The sequence below is a fragment of the Falco rusticolus genome, chromosome 6, assembly GCF_015220075.1.
Source record: "Falco rusticolus isolate bFalRus1 chromosome 6, bFalRus1.pri, whole genome shotgun sequence".
Lineage (NCBI taxonomy): Eukaryota > Metazoa > Chordata > Aves > Falconiformes > Falconidae > Falco > Falco rusticolus.
In genome coordinates, this window is record NC_051192.1 from 8,528,382 (window position 1) to 8,555,417 (window position 27,036).

Genomic DNA, 27,036 nt, shown 5'->3' on the forward strand with positions numbered 1-27,036 from the left:
CAGAACAGTGTGGCTGACTGCCCAGATGTTAATTGTTTCTTGAAGCAGATGTGAGAATTGCTATCTCCATGAAATGATGGGGTAAACCAATTAGGATTACAGGGTGCATCAGTTGGTGCATGGTCCTGGGTACTTTACTGAAGGGTTTTGTTCTGAGGTTGGAAAGGCTCCTTTTTGCTTTGGTTTGGAAACAAGGACAGGTTAAAATGATTGTGTGTTTAGTTTCACCAAGAAAGTTTAACAGATCTGTGTTAATATGGATCCACTGAATTCAATAGAATTAAAGTTTTCTAACATCTGAAGTCCTGCAGAATGGCAGACTGTTACTTGCATGTTGCAAGGTTAGCAAAAATTGGTTTCAGTTGTTTGTTTTCCTTAAACAGAAAATCAAAAACCAATCAAGTGAGTCTAGAGATATTTTTAAACTAAACCAGGGATATGTGAATACTATGGGAATTACATGAAGTCTAAGTGTCTGGTCTTATTTTCTACAGTGTTTCGCTACCACACAGATGTCCAACAGACTTGTGCTAACAACCGCCACCAGTGCTCTGTTCATGCTATTTGCAAAGATTATCCCAATGGATTTTGTTGCAGTTGTATTGCTGGTTACAAAGGAAACGGCAGACAATGTGTAGCAGAAGGTAATGTTTTTGAAAATTAGGTACGTAAGCAGCAATTACACGTGACGTTCTTGAATAAGGTGACCCGTTTTCAATACTAAAAAAGGTGTAGTTAAATATTTTTTGAAAGACATTTTACTGAGATGTATTGAAAGGTATTGTAAAACATCAGCTATACTTTCTAAACTGGCGTGGTCTTTTGAATGAATCAAGTTATTTTAAGTGGTCATTATATCATTATGCATTTTAACATGACTTTCTAGAACCAATAAACTTCGGTAACTGACATAATCTAGTGGATAGCACAACATGCAGTGGTTTCTTGCTAGAATTACTCGTGAAGTTCCAATGTGTTATAATCTGATATGGTCCTCACTGTGGGAATGGACAGTTCAAAGGGGATGAACAAATTAACTTTGATCATTAAACTAAAGAGTATGGCTCCTCTTTGTCTGACCCGTAAGCTTCTTCACTAAATGGCTAATCTGCCAGATTTTTGTTACATACCCATTTAAACTTTGTTCTTGTGTAAAATCCATAAAGGAATTTCTTATGTATACACTTGTAATCCTCATGGTGACTTGACTCAGAGTATAGATTCATTTCAACAACTGAAATAGCTCATGCAGACTTTGTATTTTATAAGGTGGGAAGGCAAAACCTACTAATTAACTTTCAATTCATAAAAATGAATTTTCAAGAGAAAGAAAAGAAGGACCTGACGATAATGGAATTTGAATTTGCATGTAGGAAATCATACACAGAAGAAAACTAGCAATCCAAAGTAGCTACTTCTGTTGGTTTTTAAAACGGTCGATAGTTTTGAGTCAAGAAATAGAATAGGTTAGAATAATAGGTCAATTATTTTAACACCTAATAGTGTTAGCCTTCTAATATGAAATGAACAAATTTACATTCAGTAGGTATCGATATGAAGTGTGATGTTCAAAAGTTTGTGTGTGCCACTTTAACTGTCAGAGATATTGTAACAGCGTTATGGGGCTTTCCTTGCAGACAAAAAAGATAAGGAGGATAAAGAACATCTCTTCAGGCAATTTTGGCCACTTAATCATCTGTATAATGAATAACTGTGCACACACACACGCATGCATGTACCTATATACGTACATAAGCAAATTAACACACTGTTTGTAGGTAGCTTTCCTGTCCGTTGAATTCTGTGAGCATTTGTTTGCTGTTTATTTCAACACTAATATATTTGAACATAGAGAATACCGAGTATGTGAGAACTGTCTTTTTGTTCTGATGCATTGTATTAATTTGCCAGGTTCTCCTCAGCGAGTCAATGGGAAGGTCAAAGGAAGAATCTTTGTAGGAAATAATCCTGTTCCAGTTATATTTGAGAACACTGATCTCCACTCCTATGTTGTGATGAACCAAGGGCGTGCCTACACTGCTATCAGCACAATCCCAGAGACTTTGGGGTATTCTTTACTGCCTCTTGCATCTATTGGAGGTATCATAGGATGGATGTTTGCTGTGGAACACCAAGGATTTAAAAATGGATTCAGTATTACCGGTAATTTCTAAATTAAAATAATGTTAAAAAACTGTGCTATGCTTTCCTCTGTCTTGAAAGAAAAGGAATGTGCATTTAGAAGCAATATGGAATGAAAACATGTTTAGTCTGAGCTGCAAATGGATTCTCTGTAATCAAACTTCTCACCATTTTTCTTGTTTACAACGTATAGTGCACAAGCACGTAAGTGTGTTAGAAAAAATGGCTTGGCAGTTCCTGTGCAAGAAAGAGATTATGTAAAAGGATTTTATTTTTGGTACTAGAATGTACAGAACTACTGAAAAATCTGCCCCTACATCTACAAGAGGTTTAACATGTTAATTGCCTGATTGTACCAATAGAGAAGAAGAGAAATGAAAATCTGACCTCATGAAGATCTGAAATTCTTAACAGAAGCAGTTGCTGCATGAGATGCAAATGATTCTGTTAACTTATTTGAGGGAAACCACAGTTCACAATTACAGCTTTTCATAAGTGTTTGAGGCTAGATCTGGTTGGTGGTGCACATGAATTCAAGCTGTTTGAGGAGAACATGTGTTTCTTTTTAAAATGTTATCCTTTACAGCACTGTACTATGAATTTAGTTGAACATAGCTTTTTGTTTGGGGATTTTCTTGGATTTGGTGTGTTTGAAGTTTGTCCTGGAATTTACAGCATACGTTTCACTTGGGCTTGATGTGGAAACAGATGTACTAGATTTTTAAAACTTTTTTAACTCACTGTATTCCTAATGGAGGTCTTCTCTAAAGTGTACAACTCCTTTGCCATTTTAACTGGAAAGATAAAGCCTACTGTTGCTAGATTTGTTGGAACTTTTTTTTTTTTCATTTAAAAGCTGCTTCAGGTTTACGTGTGATTTAGTATGTTCATTGCTTAAGAAAAGATAGTTTCCTTGTAGTATCCAAGGATGTTATCAGTACACCTCCAGAAGTTAACTTCTGTAGAAAACCAAAACATTATAAATTATGCTGCATTAATGCTTGCAGAAAATAGTAATTTATATTTTATCTACAAGAAACAATACTTTGAATAGAAGGATTCAGAAACTGCTATTAAGTGGTTTAACTAATACCGTTTCTTTAGGTGGTGAGTTTACACGGCAAACAGAAGTAACTTTTCTTGGCAACAATGAGAAACTGGTTATAAAGCAGAAATTCAGTGGAATTGATGAGCATGGTCATCTTACCATCAGCACAGAAATGGAGGGCAGAATACCTGAGATCCCATCTGGCGCATCAGTCCATATAGAACCATACACTGAACTCTATCACACTTCTAGTTCTGGTAAGGTTCCCTAAGAATGAAATTATAATAAAGTGCATGTTTCTTAGAGCAGAGTGTAAGACAATCTGAAAATCTGAAAAACATTATTTTATTCCTTTCTCAGCGAGTGTACTCCAGACCCTTCAATTTGTAGACAGTTGGGTTTTGCCTCTTAGGAACAGGTCCCAAAAGAAGGCGGTTTTTCAGTGGAACAATGTAAATGTGTCTAATCTTTTTATTGGGGGGGGGGGGAGACTTTAAGTTTCTCTGAACCAATGCTTGCAAAATACTCTTTATTTCCCTTTTTGTTGGCCTTATTTTCATAATGCTGATGGCAGTCATACTAGTTGCAAAGCTTTTTCTAGGGTCCACAGCTTTTCACTAGGAGCTGTACTGGTGTATAACTGTTTGTGGTAATGTCATTAAGTGGGCTTTGGTCTTGCCCAAGAGACTGTGCAGACCAGATATTTACTGGTATGTGCCATGTAAATTGCATTGTGTTAGTAACAAGCATTTGTCAGTATTAGATGAGCTGAATTTGAACAAGTAACCAGAAAATTAGGAGCTTCTTCCCTTACCAGTTTGCTCCATTGTCTCTTCAGTACTCTTCTCTCTCCTTTATCCCACACTCTGAGATTTGTAACAGAGCCATTCTTCATTTCACTGTTTACAGGGGAATCTCCCTTCTTTTACTTTCCTCTTTCTGGATAAAACTATGGGTGTTTCAACACAGCAAAACCCAAGTGAGGCTGGAGTGTTGCTGCTGGCCAGCCAGCCCGGCTGCCAAAGAGCAATAAAGAGGAAACAGTCTGTGGTGTACCCAGGTGAAACATGAACACTGGAGAGAGCTCACTTTGCTCCAGGGGTGCACTTTGATTGCTAGAAATAGCTGACAATGGTGTAGTTACATCATGACTGCCTTATGTCTGCTAACGTCTGACTGTGGTGGCCAGTGCTGAACCCCTTTTGCTGCTTTGCCTGTTACAGAAAGTGAGGTGGAGGCAGGAGGAATCTTCTGCTTTGTGCTGAACGGCTCCTGAGTTTTGGAGGAGTTGTTTGGGCAGTGTGCACTCTGTAGAACACCTGCTGCCTTAGCAGAAATGCTCTGCCTGTGGAGGAAATGTCAGAGGCTGGAAGGAGGCATCCAAATACTGGATTTGATTTACCAGTACTCAAACAGCTATTCTTCTGCTGTCCTATGGCATATTTGATAGACCGTTACTTGGCAGAGATAAAGCTTGTGCCAACTGTTGCAAGTGGATTGATACAGGCATATTCTGGTTTCCAAACAAAGAATAGTGGGGTTTTGGGAAGATTTCTGTTGGTGGGAGGATCCACAAGCCCAGATCTACTTTGAAGAGTTTTGGTCACAGTTTTTCACAATATAGAAAACTGTTGTGAAGCATACAAGAGCTCTCAGACATGCATCTTCTTGAGGACTCAATATTCAAGGCCAGTAGCTTACAATGAACTAGATGTGGGTGTAGTTTAGTGCTGGTGAGGTGGTCCTTGTCCTTAGCTTGTAGCTCCATTATGTAAATTCATCTAAAGAAACCTCTGAGCTTCCTGAGTTGATTTTCCTTGCTTTACCTGGCTTTACCCACAAAGTAAAGTTAAACTTTAAAAATATTTCAAGATAAATTAAATGACTCATTCCTCAAGGCTGTGATACCTGAGAACAGAATAGGCAATTGACTAGGCTTATTCCTTTGCATGGAAATACATCCACTTTCATAGCTTCTTGCCTTTGAAATTTCTATTTGTGCTACTCAGCCTGTACCCCGAGTCTACAGACAGCGGTTGGCAGAGTATTTTTGCTCCCTGCTCTGATCAGTGTGTTTGTTGCCATGTTGCAGTGATCACTTCATCATCCACAAGGGAGTACACAGTGACAGAGCCAGAAAGGGATGGCGTTGCTTCCACATACACAGGTGCCTATCAGTGGCGACAGACCATCTCATTTGATGAATGCATTCATGATGACTCTCACCATGCTGCCTCTGCTACTCAGCAGCTCTCAGTGGACAGTGTATTTGTCCTGTATAACAGAGATGAGCAGATTCTGCGATACGCTATGAGTAATTCCATCGGCCCGATCAGGGGTATGTATGAATTGGAAATCTTTCTTTTTCTCTTTTGTGAGTAATTAAGAGCAGGCTTCTGGGTTGTTTTTTTTTTCTAGCCTGCCTTAGCTGGGTATTAACAAGTTAAATTAATTTGATCTATTTATGAGTAGATGCCCAGGTCTATCAATTAAGAAGAGAAATGGAGCTGTTGAAAGTTTGTATTTTTACTTGGGAAAGAGTATTTAAGTGACTACCTCCTATTGAAATTCAGTGTAGTTTGTGTCTAATTCCTTGAAATACTCTGTGTACCACCTTGAATCTATTGCTGCTCAGACACATGGAGTGTATCGTTTATCTTTACCTAATTTATAGGTCCTCTGTTAATGAGGGTTTTTATATTGCCAGAGCAAAGGGTAAAAGAGGGGAATAAGATTTGCCATTGGAACAGCTGGTTGCTATAAATTATCTTGAAACATGTCATTTTATCTTTGGAAGGTAGGCAGCCTATGAAGTATTTTTTTTTTTGTTTAAGCTGTCTAAGTTTGTCTCTTTGCACTAAAATCAGAAAAAAAACCAAAGGAGCAATTTGAAAATCCACACCAGATGAGTAGAAGAAAATACTCTGCTCACTTGTTTGTTACAAAATAAAGTTCTACTAATTAAAATAAATAAACCAAGCTGTTAACAATTGCATTTTGGGTCTAGTGTCAGTGACTGGAAGATGCATTATCTCTGTCAGTCTGGCTCTTTAGAGCGGTTTTTGTGGCTTCTCTTTTTTAACTCAGCAGTCCTTTGCACAGGAACAAGGAATACAGGTGCTGATGCTATGTCTTGTCCTACATATAAGTTGCAAGTCCCCTTCTTCCTGGTGCAAAAAAAATTCTCTTTCCTTGTTCCACGTGCACTACAAGCAGTGGCCTTGGCTGAATACTCTTACTTGGATAGAGTTGTCATGGCTAAATGTGATCTCTCTTGTCAGATGGTTCTGCTGACATTAACCGGAATCCTTGCTACACCAGTACCCATAACTGTGACACCAATGCGATGTGTCGTCCGGGAACTGGAAATAGTTTCTTCTGTGAATGTTCGGTTGGCTTCCGTGGAGATGGAAACGTTTGCTATGGTATGAGAAAACTTTCATTACAAAATGACAGCTAATGTAGAATTTATTTTGTGTGGGATGCGTTGACCCTCAGGACTAGCCATTCTAGCAAAATCAACTGTCCTGAGAGGCTGGTTTGGGGAAAGATAGGTTAGAGGGATGCTGGGGTATCTCAGTAATCAAAGTGAGCAAGTTTGGCTGTGTTGAAGGGTCAAACTTGGATGTTTTGCTAGTTTGCAAAGTGACTTTCCTCCCCAGTTCATCTTTTCATAAAACCTGTGGGGAACTTAGCTGTGAGAAATATACTGTAATGCAAATTCTGATTAAAATTAGGTTAAACGTTCTTGAGGGAGATGAGGAATGGCATATGCACATATGTACAGAGCACAGATGTGTGGAACCCACTGAAATTGTCTTTTTCAAGATCTGCTTTGAAAATCCTTTCAAGGACTTAGATAGTTCAAGGAGACTTTTATTTCCCATCTCTGTATCCTTAATGTATTTAGGTTTTGTTCCATAATCAGATCACAGCACAAATACTTGTTTTCAAGAGGTGAAAGTATGTATTAATGAAATATGCATCATCCATATTAGTTAACTGAGTTGGGTTTTTTAAATAAAAAAATCAAAACACCAACCCTCCCCCCACTCCGACCCTTAAATGAACTTGCAAATGAAAACAACAGTATCACACTGTCCCTCCCAGTCCTCTGGCACTGTGAGTTGAATACCAGTGGCTTAAAGATGTGTATGGATAATGGAAGAGGAAGTCTTTTCTAAAGTTCATGCTTCCCCAGTAGTCATCCCTGCTTCTGGTCACCTTGTAGGCAGCATTTTCTTTTTCAGTGGCTCCTCCTTGCTCTTTGTTTTCCTGTTCCTTCCCTTCTGGTTTTGTTGGGGTTTTTTTTGGTGCACATCAGCTGAGGACACAGTTACCTGAAAACTCAGGTTACTAATATCTCTTAAAAGGTATCGTCTGTCCAAGATGTGGTTTAAATATATAAGCCTGCTATTACTCAACAGTTGAACAGTTTCTGTTTTTCTGGTATTTTTATTAAATGCATCTTTGTAGTAACTGGAATCCTTATAATATTCTAGATGTTGATGAATGTTCAGAGCAACCAGCTCTATGTGGCAGCAACGCAGTCTGCAATAACCAGCCGGGAACCTACCGCTGCGAGTGTGTTGAAGGGTACCAGTTTGCAGCAGATGGGCGGACTTGTGTTGGTGAGTTTCACATTTCTTAAAAGCACTGCCCACCAGCTTTCAGGCTGTGATTCATCTCACAGAGACAGAAAACAGAGCTTCAAGGATCTGTGCTGACTTCTAACGTGAGCTGAATCTAGGAGTTCCTGCTGCAGTTAATTATTACAATCCATTAGGTAACTGAAGAAGGTGCCTGAAGAACTTTGTTTTTATCTCATAAAAATTCCCCATTCAGAATGCTTGCAACTGGGGAGGAATGATTATTGAAAGCTTTTGTCCTTTCTTTACCATCATTTAGTTGTAGATTTCATATGGAAGTAAAATACAAATTTATAAAAGAAGCAGCATTAAAGTGAGAAGTTATTTATTTGTATTTCACAGCATGTCACTTTCAGGATGAGGCAGGGCTTTTTCTGCATTTTCTCTAGTGCTGTGCTTTGGCTTTTGGGGGGTTTGGGTTCTGTTTCTTTCTTATATCTAATTCAGAATTAGATTTAATAGATCAGATTTTAGTTACAGATTCTTCCCTTGGACAAGGCAGTGCACAGGTCTGAACCAGTGTGTCTTGGCTGTTGCAGGCTTATTCTGAAGTGATAATTAGTCAGGCTGAAAAGAAATTACAACTACAGATCATTTCACTGTTAAAATCTCTGACATTTGTAGGAAATCTAGCTGGTTTGTTAATGGACCATTAAAACTTAAAATTCAGTAGTTGTCACTGAGTTAGTTATTTTTATTTAATTTAAAAACTTTTTTCTCGAGGAAGCCTGAGTTTACCTGTACTTGCTGAACTAAGATTTTCCTAAAGAGGTGGTATTTTTTCCTGTTTGTTGTTTTTCACTAAAGCTGTAGAAATTCCATTTGGTAGCTGGTAGAATTGAAAGGTGGTTGAGTGGGATGTGTATTGAAAGTGATTTTTCCACATAGAAAGAAAATGCATGAGCTTTACCCTTGAGAAGATAAGCTGATTCTTTTGGGTGTCATATATATTGCAAATATCAAAAACTAAATAGAAAACTGCAACTGTCAGGATAGGATATAGGATATATATACATGTATATATATACATATTTATTTTTTTTTTAGTTAGAATTTTTGTCTGTTTGTAACCTGACAGTAATACTGTAGTGACAAAACCTATACACACACTTCCAGTATGGTTGGACCAGTTCTTGTTTCTTTTAGGCATAAGGGATAACACCTGAGGATTACGTTTGCGTCTGTCATGACTGCTTTGTGGTGGAAGCTTAGCTCCCTTTGATCAGCTAATGCATTCAGGTCTTTCCTTGTTGTGTTCTTCAGCTAAGACTGAGGAGCCTTCATTTAACAGCAGAATGTTGCATGACTTCTGTTAAGCGTGTGGCTTTGCATGCTGTGGGCTCACAGTGCACCGAGCCTCCCCTTTGTTGCAGAACAGTCAGAAAAAGCAGCTTCTACTGGGGTGCTAGAAGGGTGAGATGTGGAAGAGAAGTTTATATTTTTTCCATTATGTTCACTGCTGCACTTCTATCACTTGGACCTGAAAGGGAACATTTTTGCCTCCAGCCATGAACTCACTGGCTTCACCCTACCACTTTCCCACAAAGCTGATGTGTCACACTTCTAACAATTCCTTGCCCAGCTTGAAGGACTTCAGTGTGATCCCTCCCATCAATCAAACCCAAACTTTGCATCCAAAAGACTGAAGAGAGAGAACATCAACTCCAGTTTTCCAACAGACTGAAAATAAATGTCATGGTAATCTTGTTCCCCTTTCCACAGGGGAGGGTTTTATAACCCACAAACAACTTGAACCTGAGAAGGGGCAACAGATACCCTCTTTGTGCTTTTGCAGGTTGCTCTGGGATGCCAGCTCTGACTGAGCTTCTCTGGAACTGCAGCTTTTTCATGCTAGCTGTGTAACTCACTGGATAACTTCAGATGAGAGTTGTAAATAAATCCTGTTCTCCTATTTGTAGGCTGAGGAATAGGAGGACTTGGGGACTCCCTTTGAGCTCCAACTCCAAATCTTATGCTTTTATAATACAGGTCTGAATATGTTATTTTGTAATCTAAAATTTACTTCATCAAACAGAAAGATACAAATTATTCTGACGATGATGTCATCTCCTCCAGAGAAATGGAAAAAATGGCTGATTTCAGATCTGGCACTGACAGCAGATTTTTGTTATTTCCCTGCTGATACTGTGGTAGCTTCCATCTGTGTACTGTGATGAAAGGAGCATTGTAGAGTCTTGTCCTGGTCCCCTGTAAAGTCCTTGTCAGAACTGTGTAAAGAAAACCTCAGTGGACTCCCTGTTACAGCAGCTGGAAGTCTGTTTCTAGTTGTACACACTGCAAACTCACCTATTTCCAGGCCCAAAATTTTTGTAGTGTTGTGCCTCTTCCTATTCTAAGTACCATGGTTTCCTTTCCTCTTCTCTGACATAACAGGTAAGCATACACAGGGCTCCAGTGACTACCTGAAATAATTTGTGTGTAAAGCAGTACAATACCTTTAGAGTCACTGCTGTCAAGGATGAGAAAGTTGTGGAAAGCTGCAGAATTGGTCCCAGCTTCCTCTGTTGGTCAAAAATCTCTGTAGTAGTTGACAAATGTGTTTATCTCTTGGAGTGAGTCACAGCTCCTATCTCTTGCCAAAGTGACAACAGCCCTGGGTCAGTGCTAGGTTAGTATAGTGGAATATCTAATAATTCCCAGTGCAGTGAACTGGCCACTTAGCTAACACGTGAGGTACCTCTGTGAGATGCCTTACATTTCTTTATTCGGGACTTCTTTTTATTAAAAAAAAACTGTCATGGACTTTAGGATCTGTCACTGTGGTAGCCTTTCTTCCATGTTCTATATGAACAAACATCTATGAGTTGCTGAGGTCAACCAGTTCCTTGCAAAACATTAATAAGGTTTAACACAAGTGAAAGGGGAGATCTTGGGGAAAAAAATCCCAAACTCCAAAACAGAAAAAGTGAGTTTTCTTGTTTCCTTTCTCTTCTGTATGCTTTCACAGCTGCTGTTCTCTCCCTATAAATTTCTCTTCTTATAAACTTCAGACTTTATGGAGGAAAACTAAAATTTTCATCTTCTCTTTTGTATATCTAACCTGCAGCTGTTGAGTATGTCATAAACCATTGCCAGATGGGCACACACAATTGTGACATTCCTCAGCGTGCTCAGTGTGTGTACACCGGAGGGTCCACCTACATCTGCACATGCCTCCCTGGTTTCTCCGGAGATGGACGTGCCTGTGAGGGTAGGTAGCACCATTTGTTGTGGGGGTTTTGTACTCTTTATTGCACAATTTGTCTGGTTGTTGCAATGCCCTATAGTTACATGTGATTTAAAGTAGGAAATTCCATAGTTTAAATCCCTCGAGCAGGCATTGCATTAAGCTTTTGTCCTTTCCTCCCCTTGCCTTTGAAATCAGTCTTCAATATTTGAGCTACAGAGGGTCCAATATGAAGTAAATGCAGAAATTGCAGTAGTTGCACTTGACAGACGAGTTCTTCATCTGCTGGAACTGTGTGCACTGTATTGGTTTATGTTACTAAGGTGGTGACACATGATGCTCAGACTATGTAAAACAAATTATATTCTGTTTCATTTCCATTGGAGTGCACTGGGGAAGCAGCATTAACTAACTACATGTTGGAAACATTGCTGGCCAAATCCTGCCTCTATTGCTGTGTTAAGATTTTTGCTTGAGAAATATGGGCATATATTTCTAAAATACTGTGTGAGTTAATAATGCTGGTTACTTATCAGAATAGTAGAGTGCAGGGATTTGCTGAGAGACAGAACCTAAAATACATGCATGCTTTTTTTCCCCTCCTTTGCATTTCTGTATAGACATTGTTCCAAAGGTCTGTAAGTCTAATCAGATATCCTAAAATAGGAGCCTGAAAGTAATACAGCAGATTTGCACTTTAGTTCATCACACTGATTTGTTCATCAGGAGGAACGGTTATCTGAAATTGATTTTTGCTTTTACAGATGTAGATGAATGCCAGCAGGGCCACTGTCATCCAGATGCTTTCTGCTACAACACTCCTGGGTCCTTCAGCTGCCAGTGTAAGGCAGGTTATCGTGGGGATGGTTTCCGGTGTGTGTTAGGAGGTAAAATTTTATAGTTCTTGAAAGTTGGACCAGAAATATAATTTGCAAATTGGAGGATATATGTTAATTTGGTTCCTCTCTGGAACAAATTGTGTGTTGTCTTACTGGGGTCTCTATTCTTTCTCAAGTCTTTCAAGTTTTGAGTTTCACCAAAGTTATGTTAAAATCCGTATCTTGACTATTATCACTTTTCCATGATATCCTGTTCAGTATCCCCTTTTATGTTTTGTTTGTTCTATCCTCAGCAGTTCTTAGTCCCAAGCTGATACTATCTTTTGAAATTGCCTTATGTAAAGGTTTGACCACAGATTGATTTGCTTTGCAAATACAGTAGTCGCTTAACCATAAAACATCTGGAACTGTTGGCAATTTAAATGAAATGCAACAATTACGGGAGAAAAGTGAAGAATGAGACCAAAGTACCTGCACTGTTGTCTGCAGTGGGATCTGGATGTCTACGTGCCATGTATAACTCACAAGAGTCCAGAAAGACTAACCGGTTTCTAACTTAGCTGTTTCAGTATTTACCCAACTTGTTCCCTATTTAGGAGAAAGTTCTTTACCCTCCCACACTTCTGTTCTTGCATTGTACTTTGGGCCTTGAAGTATAAAACTCCTGATCTTGAAGATACGCTTATAAAAAGAGAAAATAAGGATGGTTACTTTAATTCAAAAGCATGGCAAATCTATGGGATAGCACTGAGGTTCTGCACAATGGTGAATGCTTTCATCCAGGGAATAAAGCCTAACTTCAGAGTATATCCAAACCCAGTTCTCCCGCTTCCAAGATTCTTGCTGTTGGCTCTGCACCTCTCAACAGACTGAAACTCAACTGTGCAACCAAGAGTAAGAAAGGCATAGGGCCAAAGGGAAAGGGAAAGAGGAAAAAGCAGTATGACTGTGGAGGAAGGCTTTCTTTATAATTCAGCTTCTGTACTGTGGTCTTAATGATGTCCACAGTATTTGATTGTTCAAAATTGAGGGGTTTTGTTTGTTTGTTTGTTTTTTCTTAATAGTGGATGTGCTGGCTTAAAAGTGCTTGCCTGTTTGGCACAAAATTACTACCTGATGAGTTGCTGAAATTTAATGTTTTTCTTTTGCCACTATATTCCCTAGTTCTGAATTTCTGACTTTTTTGCATAATTAGATACTCACTATTAAAACAAAAAGGCAAAGGGTCATTTATAGGAAAGGTATAAAAAATTACAAGGTTGTTTCTGGGTTTAGATCATATTTGCATGACTCTTCATGTGCTCGACAACATGTGTTATGTCAAGTCACCCAGTGTTTGTAGATTTTTCTATCATGGGTAGACTGTAGGAGGTTTTGCAGTGTTTAATTCTGAAAGTCTAGCTTTTTCCACTTCATCAGTCTTTCAATATAATTTTTAACTAATTTTTCATGCATGAATGCCCATGTGTATGTTTATTTTAATGCCAGATGAATGAAGAACTACCCAGTATTTCTGACCTGTGTCAAAATATTTAGCTAATCAACCAGCTGATAAAACCAGGATTATTCCTCCTGCAGGAGAAACTTGATGTGAATAACTTGTAGCAAAATCAAACCTTAAAACTTCTAATTCTTCAGGCAGAATTGTAGAGACAGAAATACTGCTTTCATGTGTGGCACATCCTGTTTGCAGCTGGAAAACGTGGTTTGGTAGACTGATACTTGAATTCAACCAATTGACTTCATTACTAGGACACAATTAATTTCTTCTGAGTATATGTGATAGCATACTTAAGGGTGGTGATGGTGGTGGGTTTTTGCATTATTTTTAAGGACACCTTTTCACATGCAGTGGTCAGTGTGTCTGCTAAACTGCTAAGCACAGTGTACTATTTCATAGTACTTCAATGTTCTTTTTTGCTGCTTATCCTGTAGGCTTCTTGACTTTCCATACTCAACGCAATTGTATCTTGAACGGGGATCTTTCCGTGTCACAGCTTTAGTGGTAGTAACAAAATATCTTGAAGAGTTGTTTTATCTACTGTTTTAGTGGGTTTGTTAGTCTTCATATATGTCTCTCTGTTTTTAATTTTTTTAATACTGTTTTGTACTGACAGTAGATGTGCTTTAGAAACACTTCTAACAGTTGGCTCTGCTCAGAAAAAATCTGTGCAGCCAGGAAGTCTCAGTTTTGCTGAATCCTGACTGAAATACAGAGTATCTGTATTGCTCAGCTAGTCTGCAGCAGTGGCATTGTTTACAACAAACTTAGAGAGAACTTAGAGAGTTAATAGAACAATAGCTGCCCTTGAGATGTCATATGTTGCTAAAGCTTTAGTATTTTAAAGTGGATATATCCAACAGTTAATCATTACCAGGAGATAGAATCAAAATATACTTTCTGAAGCCTAGCAAAAAGCAGCTTAGTTTACTTTAGCACCCAGTTTGTAAAGTTGCTTCAGAATGGAGATTCCAGATGAGGCTGTATTGTATTCAGTTTTAATTAGAGACCCTTTCTTCCACTTTCTACCGACTAAAGTTTTGATCTAATTAGCCTCAGTCAAGTCACTGAAGTCTTTCCTGGCTTTTAATAGCATGGAAAGTTTCATTCATCTGAATACTTGGTTCTTTTTTGTTGTACCCTTTTTCCGTTCCATCATGTGTACAATTGCTTGCTTGTTTGGTGCCTTTATTATTATATGAAACCTACTGTTGAATCTGACCACTGCTGAACAGCAACTCTTGAAACAAGTAGACTAACAAGTAAAATAGATTTGAGTCACACAGAAGTGAGTGCATGTAGGAGTGAACCAGCAGGTTAATGAAAGAGTTAATGCTGGAATGTCCCACTGTTCACAGCTATTAAGAAAGTCTGTACTTCATTATTTCCTCACGCTTGGTTTTTCCATTTCAAAAAACCAGATGTCTGAGTGTTTCTACCCCTGCAGACCCCAGACACTGTTTACTAAACAGAAACAAATCTAGATTCTTGGAACTAGGGATCTGACTGTTAAGAGCCATTTGCTGGTCCTCTGTATACAATCAGTTTCACTTGAGAAATGCACTTCTCAGGGCAACACTGTAAGTGAAGGATTACAAAGGAAAATGAAGAGACAAAGGGAAATGTGTTGGGTTTTCCTCTTCTTTTTTTTGGTGATGTCTGAGAACAGCAATTTGAAATGTCAGTATAACTCCTTGTGATGTGTGGGGAATTAAGTGATCCACATAGGAAATTAAAAAGTCCTCTTTGACTACACACTGATTCTAGACGTGGTTTTAAATCACTTCTGCTTTTAGCTTGTGAATGAAAACCTGTTTAAGTAGTTATAGGAGATCTTTAAAAATTTTTGCATGCTGTCACAAAACAAATTGAATTTGGTTTAGTGTATCAGCATGTAATCCACCCTGCAAAATGCAAGGGAAGAAGTCTCATACATCTCTTTCTCATCATGTTTTCTCAGCATCCATCTTTTTTTGGAGAAGTCTGTAAATTATTTTCTGCAGTGCTGCTTTCCTTTGACCAAAAAAGACTTTGAATATTTGTATATGACTTTAGTGTTGTCTCCCCCGTTCTGTTTATTTCGTTGCTTATGTGAGAAATATGTGCATGCATGTTTTTCATCTGGCCCACTTTCCATATCCATCCTATTTCCATTTCATTTTTTTCCAAGTTCCATGATATATTTCAGTGACTTTTAAATTCCAGATTGCTACTGGTAGTTTATGAAACAACAGAAAAGAATATGTTTAAAACATTAAATACAAATCTATTTTTCTGAGGAAGAGTGTACATTTAGCTTGAGTTCGGGATGCACTATCCTACGTAATCTAGTCTGACTCCTGTGTTCTGTGGTCCTTGGAATGTAAATCTTCATCATGCCTTTGATCCTTGTTCTGCTCTACAGCTTCTCTCCTAGGAGCTCTTTCCTGTGTACAGGTTCAACTTTTCACTGTCCTTTTGAACTGTGGTTACCAGAGCTGCACACAGTATTCCTTGAATCATGTCCCCAGTCCCACATGGCATCTCTATACCTATGTGGTATATACCCTTTGTATATGCTGAATTCTTACTTACACCCCCTCACAATCCCTACAGCGCTGAGCTGCGTGCTGGCAGCTTATCTGCTCACAGTTATCTGCTGATAGCTGTGGTCTGCTGATAGCTTTTTTTCTGTTGTGATCTCCAAGAAGAGTCTATCTTTAGAGGTTGGTCTGCAGTGTATTCCAAGAAGGGTAACGTTCCATTTGACTGTGTGAATCTACTTGTTGGTTTCAATGAGCTTGGTTTACCTAGTGATGAGGTCCTGTCCTTCTCATGTTTTGTGGCCTTTTTCTCTTCCACAAATGATGCAACCTATGGTTGTATATTTTCTTCTGGAAACTTAAGGAAGGAATTACATTTCTTAATAAGGAAATCTAAAACCAAGACTAAGGTAATATGGGAACTTACTAGAAATACCACTACTTCATGACATTTGTCCACTGACTCGGGCGATTTTTCAGTTTTTAATCATTTATCAAATTACAGTAGCCCACAGTATGGTGCTTTGTTTCGAAAATGATACTGTCCTGTGGGCGTAAGCAGACTGCTATAAGGAAACACTAAACTATAAGGTCAGTGTGCTGCCTTCATCAGCCAAGAATCTACTGTGTCAAAAAGCCACAAGAACAGATTTTTACTCAATATTCTAACAAATACTAATCAGTAATGCTGAAAAGCGGATACTGAAAAATGCTGAAACTTGGTGCTGATGTTAATAAATGGCTGTTGCTACCCCTGCTTTCCTGCGTCTCTGAAGATTACCCAGGTCTTGCTCTTACCATTGGTTTCATCTTTGGCAGTATGAACTAACCCTAGTGTGTAACATTTTTCTCATCATTGGCATGCTTGTTTAGCTTGGCTTTCAAATGTGGGTTTCAAGAAAGGTGAGAGCCTCTGAAAACCAGGACTGGTAGCCCCTGGATATGGATCCTTGAAACAGGCATGACTTCATTTCCATTTGCTACAATCAGGTATAGCAGTAGATGTAACAGTGTGGTTAACTGTGTGTAACACCAGGTAGGCATTATTTGCTCTTAGCTCTAACTGTTGTAGTTAATGTACGTTTTCTTCATGGCAGTCAAGAGATGAGAGAACTCTCCTGATTTTAATTGTTCTGTGTCTTTGAAGAGTCTGTATTTATATTAAAGGAAGAGCACTAAGAAACCTCATTTAGGCTGCTGTACTGAAGGAAAAGAAAGTTACTAGCCATAAGGTTTGTGTCTAGAAAGTGGCTTACAAAGTAGCCCTTATACTTCCTAAATGTGTGCCAATTCTTGTGGTAGGTTTTGTTTAGCTTGTGCTGTTAGCTTATGAAGGGAGTGTGCTTTATTTACTGTGTCAATCTCATCTTTCAAACTCTGTTAGAACTTGGCTCATTTCAGACAATTAATGCAATTTAAAACTTGCAAAATCAGACCATCTTCTCTTAAGCACACAGAGTAAAACGTATGACTGTATAGACAGTATAAGCAGGCTATTTATCGCGACCAGCTGTCATCTGTATCTAAGATTATTGTGCCTTCATTGCTGCAAAGGCTCCACCACTTGCCTGGGGTTCAGCTCGCTTTTCTTTAGGTGCCTCTAAACTGTAAGAATAGCAATCCTGCTCTTGATTCAGAGATAAGGAGAGAAAAAATACAGTATGGATTCCAAGTGCCTGGTTTGGACTGGCATGACTTGTTTAGAGGCTTGTTTTGGTTTGTAAATTTTAATATTGATTAAATTTATGTTAGTGAGTTGAAATGTGTTTAATACTGAAAGACAGGTTAAAATGATTCAGCCAGCACAGATGAACATGGTAACATTAATCTGTTTTCAAAATGTTTCTTTAAGATGGGTTACTTACTGCACATGATGCTGTTAAAAAAGTTATCGCAAATAGATTTTCATTACCACATAAGCAGTAAAACACATAGTTATTCCTAAAGTGAGCATCACTGTGGTACTTGACATGTTTTTATGCAACTGAAAAAAATTAGTGTTGATGGGAGGTTTTAGAAAGAACAAATCATATTCTCTGCCTTCTAGAAACTGCATACTCATCTTGAAAATTAATTTGTCTGACTAATCTCTTGACTAATTGCATAGGCAGGCCATTTGTGAGATTGCTCTTGATCATTGCAATACAGGTAGTCTTGAAAAATTCCATCAGTATTTCTGTATAAAATCTGCGGATATAAATGTGAACATTGTCTGGAAATTAGAACAGACATTGGTATTTCAAATTACCAGTAATACTAATATATTTTATGTCTGACAGCTGGGGCCTATCAGGGAGTGTGTACACACTCCTTCATGTAATTCATATTCAGTAACGCATTTTCATATATCTAGTCTTTTGATTTAAAAAATTGTAAGCTGTTGGGTATTCTCTAATTCTGGGAGTTTCAGATGGGGAGGAAAAATGACCAGCTTCTACATTTGTTTTTATGTCCTACTGAAGAGGAGCTAATAGTGCCTCTGAAAGATGACATGAATGCAGTGAAGATTTTGTTCTGCAATGAACAAAAAGCAGGGTGGGTCAGTTTACTGATACTCTGTATTCCCCCTGCTTTTTCTTGTGAGCAGTGCATATTAGAGCTTAAAAAAACCCAACCACCCAAAGAACACAAAAATTCCACCCCAAAACAACTGTGGCAAAACTATCCAGTTACTGGAATCAATATTTCTTTTTCCTGCATACTGCACTGAATAAATGCAAACAAAATTTAGGATAGATACTGAAGGCTTTCCTTCAGGGTCTGGTTTTGTAGGTTGATTCAAGGCTTTCCACCACCCACATTAAAGCTGATGCCAAATATTTCAGTTGTTTAGTGTGAGCTGTTCTCCAGACATTTATATTTCTTTAATTGTGTCCAGGTGCAGGAAACTTGTCCAAAGCTTTTGCTTGCATAACTAGTTTAAATAATAATAAAAAAAAGGCCTTCTTTTTTGTATTTGTGTGATTTACACCACAACGCTCATTAGCTTTTTGCTGAGCTGGGCTGGGTTTAGTCTGAGCCACACATAGCTAATGCTGTCCACCAGGCAACGTAAAAACAAGGAAGGAATAAACAGCAGTGTAACGTTAAAGCCTCTTCGGCAGGCAGTTTGTAGTAAGTGTTTCTAACTGTAGAAGTGATAGACAGGAAAAAGATACTCCCCCATAATTAAAGGCCGCTTTTTCTTAATGCACAGAAACCTTCAGGGGTCTCAAGTGTAAGGTAAAACTAAGCCAGATTTCTTTGGCTAGAGAAAGAAAAAGATTATTATTTTTGTATTATTTTAATTTAATTTTGTTGTTTGGCATCTAGAAGGATATATTGATCCAGATGACATTCCCTATTGCATGACAAATAATATCATAAGATGATGTATATTTTAGTCCAGACTGTGTTGTAAAATGCAAACCAAAAGAACCAAATCCCTGAGTCTCCTGCTAATTTGGAAAGTCTTTTCTTGGTAGTCTCTACAGTAATACATATACATGTGGTGTAGCCATTGTGCATCATATGTTTGTCTGCATACATAAGTAGTATTCCTGTTTTCTGTATTGCATTATTTATGCACCTTACCAGGAACTGGACAGTCTGTCCCTGCAATTTCTTTCTTAGGTCCAAAACCACCAAATAAGTTCTCAAACTCAATAACAAAACTCTAAAAACCTAATGTACATCAAAGCAATGAGTTGTTTCACTTCCCAGGTCCTGTAGCATCCGCCTCGCATTGTAGTTTTCTCTTGTGCCTCTGAATGGAAAGTCAGCTTTTAGAAAAAAAAACCTTTATTCACTGTATGGCCTGGCTAATTAGTCACATTTTAAGGCCCATGGATAATTGCCCAATGAGTAGACATTGGGTTCACAAGTCAGACAGAATGTTCTTGCTAATGTGCCTCAAGGAGAATGACAGTGTTTTCCAGATTCTGTTTGTGAACCTTCAGTGTAGGAAGTTGCAGGGGGGCTATTTGTTCTGATTTAAACTAGACAGTGAAAGGTAAAGTTACATAAGTTTAAGGCAAATGTGTCTATTCCTGAAGGTGAACTGAAGGCATATGCCTCCAAGGTTTGTAACAGTGTCATGTTCTTCCAGTGGTAAGAATACTTGCACTGTTGTTAATGGAATATAGTTATTAGTTAAAACAGAAATATTCACTGGTCTCTCTCTTTATTTTTTATTTTTTTTTTTTTTCTTCCACAGAAGTGGAAAAGACCAAATGCCAGCGTGAACGAGAAGTAGCTCTTGGAGGTGGAGGCACTTTCTTCCTGAGGGAGATAAGAGTTGGTCACTTCATTCCCCAGTGTGATGAGCATGGGAATTACCTACCCACTCAGTGCCATTCTAATAGCGAATATTGTTGGTGCGTAGATAGGGATGGAAATGAGATTGATGGCACCAGAAGCGGCCCAGGAGTTCAACCACCATGTAAGTGACTGAAGCACTTGTTTCTTGTGGGTTTCCCAAATGTGGTGCTCGGTCATGTACCTGAGGTGCAGCACTGACTTGGAGCAATGCAGATCTTTGCTGTCCCAGTGATGATATGCATTGTACTGCAGCCCTTAGGTAACTCCAGCATACGCTTTTCCTTCAGCCAGGGCATCTGGAGAACTGTGGTGAGCCTCTGGATGAGAAGATGGTTTTCTAAATCCTTCCCTGCTTTGAAACCATGAGGGGCCCTGTAGTTTCTGCCCTCTGGGAGGTGGGCAAATCTGAATGTGTGGTAACCGAATTGCCTCAGAAAATGAAGGATGTTCCTTCCTACATCTTCCCCACTTCACCTGCAAAATAAGATAGCTTTTTCTAAACGTATGCAGGTAAAAGCAAGTACAGAGCTGAACATGAAAAAACCTATTATGTCAATTGCTCCTTCTCTGTCAGCCAAGGGGAAAATTCAGAAGCTTTCTGCATCTGATTAGTTATTAGTGTCTGATTATAGGACCGTTTCCTTCTAAGAAGTCTGACTGTAATTGTGTCTCTGCAAATAACAAGGAGCTTTGTTATGCTGTACAAGCTAGGTTTTTTTCTCCATCTGTTTTTGTCTTCATTAACAAGGTCTGAGCACAGCTGCTCCTCCTGTTGTTATTGGGCCCTCTGTCCGACCAGATACGGTACCTCTGCCACCAGGAACGCACTTGCTCTTTGCCCAAAGTGGTAAAATTGAACATGTTCCACTAGAGGGAAACAATATGAAGAAAAATGGTGCAAAAGCACTCTTGCATATTCCAGTAAGTAACCTACTATACTAAGTCCATGTGGTTTAGAAGACTTGTGACAAAGATGAAAGTGAGAGTGTTTGTCTATGTAATTTGATAATACGAGTTCCAAACTTTCTTTACTCTTGATTAAAATGTTAGTATCCCATCACTTTATCACTGAAAATTCCTGACCTGACTAGTCAAAAAGCCTAAAACTGAGCTATAGAAAAAAAATCATTTGCCTTTAAAGAATAGTTCATAAGACAAAAATCTAATATTTGTGATCTCATGTGCCTCCAAGAGCTCATCGTCTAAACTCTCCCACACTCACGCTTCCATTGGCTTTCTGACTCTGGAATAAAAGTCTAGGAGAGCAGTATGTGGAGTCTACAAGAGCAGTATATGGAGAGGCCCTTTTTTTCACTCTTATTCCCTCAAAGGTTTTTCCTAAATCCTTAGTCTCTTCCTGTTTTTGTTTTTATTTTTTTTAGTCAGTTCTCTGTGCTTCTTGGCTACAGAAATATATAGAGAGATTATAGTTTTTCTTATTTTTTTCCTTCCTTCTCCATGTGCAGGCCCAGTGGGTGGTAAATCTTTTTCCCACACTTTACTACTGTCCTGAAAATCATTTTTCCTTGAAAATTAATCCCTGATGCTGACATGATTTTCCATCACCTGTGACACACATCAGCTCTTCTCCCTTCCAGTTTCATCACATTAATTTGTTTTGCCTGGAGCCTGGAATTTGTTTTTTCATTCCAGTGTTACTGTATTTATAACAGATAGCAATACCAGGTAGCATGCTGGCCTCTTTTTTTTTTTTTTTTTTACATTACCATGAATATTTAGTAGACTAAATACTGACTAAATTACACAGATTGTTGAGTAAATAGTACTGAAAACTGTGCTGTGATGTAAGGGCAAAATCAAGCTTTTCTTTCTTGTCTAAAGTGTTGCTGCAATAATGTAAAACTGAAGTAAAATACTGTGTGCAAAATGGGTTAGTTAGGCTGATATAGAGCCATGGTTCTGAATCCTTGTTAGCTAGTCTCATGATTTGCTTGATCTAGCTTGAATGAATTAATTAGAGGTATCTTCAGTAAAGAGCTCCCAAGAGATAAGATGCAACTCTTACTTAAAACTTTGAATTAAAATGAAACTTTCAGTTTCTGCTAACAGTCTTTTCTCCATGTTGTCTCAGTGTTGTGTATTTGCAAAGTGACAGTGTTCAGCAGCGTGGAGATGTTCAGATTATTTTGTAACCTACAGCATTAATGTATGCTGATGAATAAGCGTGTCTGTTTTAATGCATGGGTTTGGGCCATCTTTCTAAGAAGTTGCAAGTTATAAAAGCAGCAAAGATGAGAGACCTGGGAATCCATGTGAAATTATTATTTTACCCTGAAAGTCTCTTTTCATTTGCCTGGAGGAAAGAGTTTCAACTCTAAATTCAAACTCTAGTCCTATCATCTTCTGCCTGGAGAATTGTATATGTATGTTCTTTGTCCTCAAGCATATTCTTTCCAGAAGAATAATTTATGGAGTAGTCTTTTAAGCTATTTTTTATTTTTGAACTTAATTTTGAGTCGAATGATGCTATGCAGATAGCACTGCTTAAATGTAGCCACAATGCAGGGATAGATGAATATACAGAACGCAAGTCAGATTTGGTAGAAATCATTATCATGGAATCATTTATTCCTCCTTGAAGGGAAAGAAAGAGAGAAAAGAGCACACAAGGAATAACACAGTAAAGGAGCAACATGAACTTACTTTAAATGGATATGCATGTGAAGTTGTAGAAGTCAGACCAACTGTTCAGGACTAATATCTGTAATGCTTCTTTGAAATAAGACAATTGCAAACTGTGTCTGCTAGTTAAAAGGGACTTTATTTGAAAATCAAAGTATTTTTCTAAACTATTCTAGAATGACTGTTACCCAATTGTTTTCCCTGCCCGTCCTCCCCATGTCCCACTTTTCCTCAAGAATTTTGTTTTTTTAGACTTGAGACTTAGATCTGTAAGCTAGTGCTGCTGACATATAATTGTTTGGCATAAGCTGATGTATCTTGCTTGTTGACCAACAGGACAAAGTTGTTATTGGAGTTGCTTACGATTGCACAGACAAGATGGTTTATTGGACAGACATCAGTGGTCCTTCGATCAGCAGAGCTAGCCTGCATGGTGGGGAGCCAACAACCATCATCAAAACAGGTAACAGCACTAAATTCTTCCTCTTGCTGCTCCCTAGGAATGGCATTAGAGACTTGACTTTCGTAATATGTACTTTCCAGGTGTTGCCTGAGCTGTAGCATTACAAATTGGTGTTATTTGGTTAAACAATAACCAGAAAGTCTGAATAACATAAAATGAAAAAAGATCTGTTCCCTATGAAATAGCCCTTCACTGCCTCTTCACTGCTAGGCAAGAAGTCAATTCTCTTTAAAGCAAGTTTAAGGCCAGAAGTGGGAGCAGTCAGTGAGATATTTGTCTTTAGTTGCAGTTGCAGGGTACTGTGTCTAATCATTGACTATCTTGTGAACACCACTGGGGATGTTTTAATTGAAGGTTGCAGGATTTGAACGGTGAATCAAGCTGCTGTGGTGGTTTTAAAGCACATCTCAAGGCACAAATGGGTGCAGAGTTCAGAGCCTCACAATCTGGGCTTTGGACAGTGTCTCAGCTCCTCACAGGAATGTTTAGAGGCAGTCTGTACCCAGTTACAGTCCTAGGCTGTGCTTATGTTCTTGCTGTGTTTAACAAAGGAAAAAAACTCCTCCTTTGGATGCTTTGTCACTTCTGGGGAAGAACCTTGATGTAGACTTGAGGCCTTTACTGCTCTCTACCTGTGGTGACATTCTTAGGGCTGCTGCTGTAGTGGGGCAGCATGGCTAATGCTCTCAGGTCACGTCATCCCAGATTTTTAAAGTGCACTCAAGACCTCGCTTTCCTGTGTTGAGGACTGGCTGTGCTGTTGTGCCCAGCCTGGCAGCCTCTGTGTAGCCCAACTCTTTCATAGTCACATCTTGTCAGCCATACTGGTCAGAAAGGGGGGTCCAGCATCCTTCCTGTAAAGGTCCCGTGTCCCTGGACACAAAAGTAGGCTGAGCTCAGACTATTATAGATAGACATTATTCATGCTTACAATGATGCAGTGGCTACAAGATATAAATCCATGAAGGAAGGTTATCATTGAAACCTAGGTCACGTGCTGGAGTAGATCCATCATTGTTCAATGTATTTATGATCTGAAAAGGGGATGATGGATTATCAGTTTAGTGTCGAATGGGTATTGAACACAAGCAAAACTAAAGCTAACTAAAGAGTTACATTTATATGTTCATATGGAATATCATCTGTGGGTGTCACTACTTTTTTTTTTTTTTATATTCTAGCAGGCAAGGTAGGTGCTGGCTAGCTGAGATTTTGTTACACGCAGTCTTTTTCTCTACTATTCTCTGCCTGTCAGCTGCCCACTGCTGAGAAAAGACTGGGGAGCAAGGAGGTTGAAGAGGAGAACCTCTGCTCTCTGTGCCTGGGCTTGGGGACCAAACAGCTGAAAGGTGGTTAGAAACTGTTTCAGCTGTGACTTCCCGTGCTTCCCACTGAAGCTGTAAAATAAAAGTGAGTAAAGCCACCTTGTTCAACTTTCACCCTTGGAGTTGCTCAAGGATTTGAAAATTGAACTAGAGGGTATTGTGGGGTTACTGCTTTTACAAATTATGTCCTGCTTTTATATTCTTTTACCCCAAGACTGCTGCTCACCGTGGTCCATGTTCATTTTAATTCGAAGCATTGGTGTAAGCCCATGCATCTTAAATATGAAAACCTTTTTTAAATGGAAATGGTTAGGGGAAAGGACAGGTTTGGAAAACAAAGTGAATGGTAAGAGGGCATTAAAAATAGCTGGAGGCACTTTTTGAATACTAGTGTCATACTGCATAGAATTCAATACTTTGAATTCTAGTGCCTAGAAAACCTGTGAAGTCAAGATACTGGAGGAGGTTGCTTTTGCTTTGGAACCTTTACAGATATCGTCACAAAAATTTAGGAAATTATTTTAGCAAAACGATCAACTGGTTTTAAAACTCTACATTAAATTTGCTTTAGTTTTCGTTGGATGTCTTGAGTTTCTCTACCTGCAGCTTGTGCTTCAGAATAGCCAATTTTCTGGGATTTTCTGTTAGGAGCAGTGGAGAGATGGGGGCAGCTTGAATCCTGCTGTTGTCCTGGGAAGGGAAAAGGGAGAGCTTAAGGCCATCCCATACCATTCCAGCAATTAGGGAGCTTCATATTTCTGTACAACTTGATGGCTGAGATATTTGCAAGACTTCTTTTTCATCCCAAGATATTTAGTCTGAAAGGGACTCAACCTATAGTGCAAGCATGTGCCTGTATAACTACAAATTCTGTGGGGACTATTAAAGTATTTCCTCAGATTCTGCATTTTACAAAATGATGGAAATTACCATTGCTAAAAATCTTATATGGATTAGTCTGTCTAATGAGAATGTATGTGCATGCATTAAAATTCTTGCAACATATAAAATGTTTTTCAAATATTTGTGAAGGCTTTCAACTAGATTTGATTATTTCAGATAATTCAAGATGCTTCAATGCCGCGGGGAAACCTCATGGTTTTAATCTGCTACAAAAAACATTGATTGTGTAAAGACATCTCATGATTTCTGTTTTTGTTTGCGTAGGAAGTGAATGCCATTCCTGAAGAGATGCGCTTTACTTTCTGTATGTTAACAGGCTGTTCAATAGGAGTCAGAACAAAATAAGGTTGAATATTCAGTATTTGAATGGATGTCTTCTATTTTGGTCAAAACAGAAACTTTACAATTTCAGGAGATAGGAATATGCCTTCTTCCCAGAAGACTCATGAGAATTCTTTGTTCTGATTTGATCTTTGCCTTTTTCCTCCTGTGAGCTGCAGCTGCTTTCTTCAGTTCACATGTATTTTTGTGGAATGCACTACTTCTTTTGTTTGTTGAAGCTCTTGTGATCCAAGTTGCGTTGCTTTGCAGAAACACGTTTTATTGTGGAGCCCCATCCAGTTCTCATCTATCCCTGCAGCTGTATAGCCTGTGGAGGCTTTCTGGGTTCTGCAGCTGGGGAGGCAGGTCAGGAAGGAAAGCTTTCCTCTTTGTTGTAGTTGCTTAAGTCCTATCAGCCGCACATGCCTGTGCAAGCCTGTCCCCAGGGACAGAGCCCGTGACTGTATCAGGCCTGGTGACAATATAGCAGGAAGACATTCGTGCTTCTGGAAAGACCGGTGATGCATGAAGCCTATATATTTCCTTATCCCTCCATGGGGGATAGTTTTTTATGCCTCACTGTCAACCGGACAGGAAAAACATTTACTTTAGACTTCTTTAAATCTCCTGGTGTATAACTGGTACAAGGGAACTGAAGCAAGGAAACTAGTCAGGGAACAGCGGATTCTGGGAATCAGAACAGAACAGCAGAAGGTAGCAGGCATAAGATCTGCTGCCTTCTTCTGTTTCCTAAAACAGGCTGGGAGCTCCTCTACCACCATTTAGTCAGTGATCTGATTCTAGAGGCTGGGGATTGTCACCACCATCACCTCAAAACGTCTGCTCTCAGCAGCCTCTGTCATTAGCAAGGAAAGAATTAGGAACATTTGAGGGTCTGAAGTATATGTCAGGTGGTTTCTTGCAGATGACAGGTTTAGCTCTGCAGAAGGATTTGGAGAAATGCAAGTAGTAATGTGAAATCAGTGCAACTAAGTTAAAGTACACCCAAGTGCTCTTGGGAGGAACAAGAAGGTAACATTTCATTTCTTGGCCCCCGCCATGTATGAGCTGTGAGTCAGAAGCAGTGACATACATCTTATTTGTTCTCTTCAGCAATGAATATACATCCAGAATGTCATGTGTCCAGGTTGAGTGTGGCAAGTGTAATCCACCTGTGTGAAAGAGCAGAGGTAT

General features: G+C 38.9%; 1 protein-coding gene across 1 annotated transcript in view; it reads left to right on the plus strand.

Moving 5' to 3' along the window:
• NID1 (nidogen 1) overlaps positions 1-27,036 on the plus strand; it is a 46,875-nt gene that overhangs the window by 10,222 nt on the left and 9,617 nt on the right. Inside the window, exons 5-15 of the mRNA XM_037392131.1 lie at positions 495-644; positions 1,912-2,163; positions 3,247-3,447; positions 5,283-5,528; positions 6,472-6,615; positions 7,693-7,821; positions 10,907-11,050; positions 11,791-11,913; positions 20,084-20,308; positions 20,936-21,108; positions 23,167-23,293. Coding sequence (XP_037248028.1) covers positions 495-644; positions 1,912-2,163; positions 3,247-3,447; positions 5,283-5,528; positions 6,472-6,615; positions 7,693-7,821; positions 10,907-11,050; positions 11,791-11,913; positions 20,084-20,308; positions 20,936-21,108; positions 23,167-23,293 — 1,914 coding nt within the window. The remainder of the gene's footprint in view (positions 1-494; positions 645-1,911; positions 2,164-3,246; positions 3,448-5,282; positions 5,529-6,471; positions 6,616-7,692; positions 7,822-10,906; positions 11,051-11,790; positions 11,914-20,083; positions 20,309-20,935; positions 21,109-23,166; positions 23,294-27,036) is intronic.